At 29.5% G+C, this 1717-nt stretch overlaps 1 protein-coding gene across 1 annotated transcript in view; it reads left to right on the plus strand.

Annotated features, from left to right (window-relative positions):
- The window catches only part of LOC107720892 (nuclear receptor subfamily 6 group A member 1-B), a 26217-nt gene that overhangs the window by 16099 nt on the left and 8401 nt on the right, over positions 1-1717 (plus strand). Inside the window, exon 4 of the mRNA XM_016528721.1 lies at positions 1338-1393. Coding sequence (XP_016384207.1) covers positions 1338-1393 — 56 coding nt within the window. The remainder of the gene's footprint in view (positions 1-1337; positions 1394-1717) is intronic.

The raw sequence follows: 1717 nt of genomic DNA on the forward strand, positions 1-1717 counted from the left end.
TTCAAACCAGCAGATTTGGTCCTGATTTAAATCCAGCATGTTTACATACATGGCCATGTTAACATACAGATCTGTGCTTCAGAAATGCAGTGACAAACCTGTTTCAATCAAGGTTATTATTATTTATTATTCAAATGAAAATTAGAATAAAAATAAAACATTTATTAACTAAAATATAAGTTATGAATTAATAACATATATGAATATGAAAATAATATAATAATGTAATATATATAATATAATAATGTAATATAACATTAATTTCAAATTCAAATTTATATATAAATGAAAATGTTATTTTGTTAAAATCATCATTATCATTGTCTAAAAGAAAAGAAAAATAACCATGATTTATTTTTAGTTTAAGTTTTTGATGCTAAAAATAGTATAAGAACTTAAAACTTTAAGACTTGGCTATTAATCAGCTAAAACATATTTTTTCTTTGGCCTTGTATTTTTCTTAACTTAACCTTTTTTTTTACACACATCCATTCAGAATTACAATTTCACCCTAATTATGTAGCACATGTCTTTTGTATAAACACAAAAACAAAATGTTCGAGGATTATGCACTTTTTAATATTTATTTACCTCTGAACTCGATCCCTCTCGTCTGCTCTTTGATGCTGTTTCATTAGAAGCAGATATCTGATTGTTCTATTATGTAAATGACGAGATATAGATCAGGGTTTGATTGGGCATGCCTGAAGAAAAATGCACAGAAATCAGATAGAAGATCTGGGTTGCAACGCTGATAACAGATTTCTTGATCCACAGCATGATGTCCCTCTCTGTCTGTTTCTTTGGGCAAAACTCTCTGACACACATACACATTAAATAATTTATATTTTCTACACTTTAGCCTACAGCAAACACTGTTGATGTACTTGCCTGCAGTCTGCACCAGAGGGAGCTGTTGGTCTTTATTGCTCTATCAGACACCAACTTCCTCTTCCTTCCCTCTGGCAATATTTGATTTGCAATACTAGCAACCTGCTTTTTTACTGTATAATGCATTACATGTAGCTATATGAATGTGGTTAATTTTTTATGTAAAATATATTGTTGACAATCCCATTGAGAAATCAGTCAAGAAACAGACATTAAAAATCTTGGTTAATTAATCAGATTGAACATATAATGACATATTGAGTGAATTGCATTGTTGGATGTAATATATATGCTGTGCTCTCTTGTATTGTGCACATTTTGGCAAATAATAACAAATCATCCAGGTTTTTAGTACAAAAACGTTATGCACAGTAAATACTGTAGAAAGAGTATTTGTAGTATGGAAGTATGCAGTTCAAAACATAACATTTTTATCTCTCTTTCAGCAATCAGAGAGGACGGGATGCCAGGAGGGAGGAATAAAATGATTGGACCTGTACAGGTAAGACAATTGTGTGTGGTTGAATTTTTTTTTTTCATAGCTATAGTTTGAGGACAAATTAGTCCCCAGAAGTGAGCTAAATCTGACAAAACCTCCTTTATGGAGTGTCCATATTTCATTTGTATGCTTTAAAAATAGTCTTTTTTTAAAATTATGGTATGTCCTTATATATAAAAACTAATATGATTTTGTTAACCTTATGTGTGAAACCTCATATGCTTTTCTCACATGTGTGTGTTTGTGTGTATCTATATAACTATATCTATCTATCTATCTATTTTTATATATATATATATATATATATATATATATATGTGTACACAT

This window comes from Sinocyclocheilus rhinocerous, unplaced genomic scaffold (genome assembly GCF_001515625.1).
Source record: "Sinocyclocheilus rhinocerous isolate Xijiao unplaced genomic scaffold, SAMN03320098_v1.1 scaffold751, whole genome shotgun sequence".
Lineage (NCBI taxonomy): Eukaryota > Metazoa > Chordata > Actinopteri > Cypriniformes > Cyprinidae > Sinocyclocheilus > Sinocyclocheilus rhinocerous.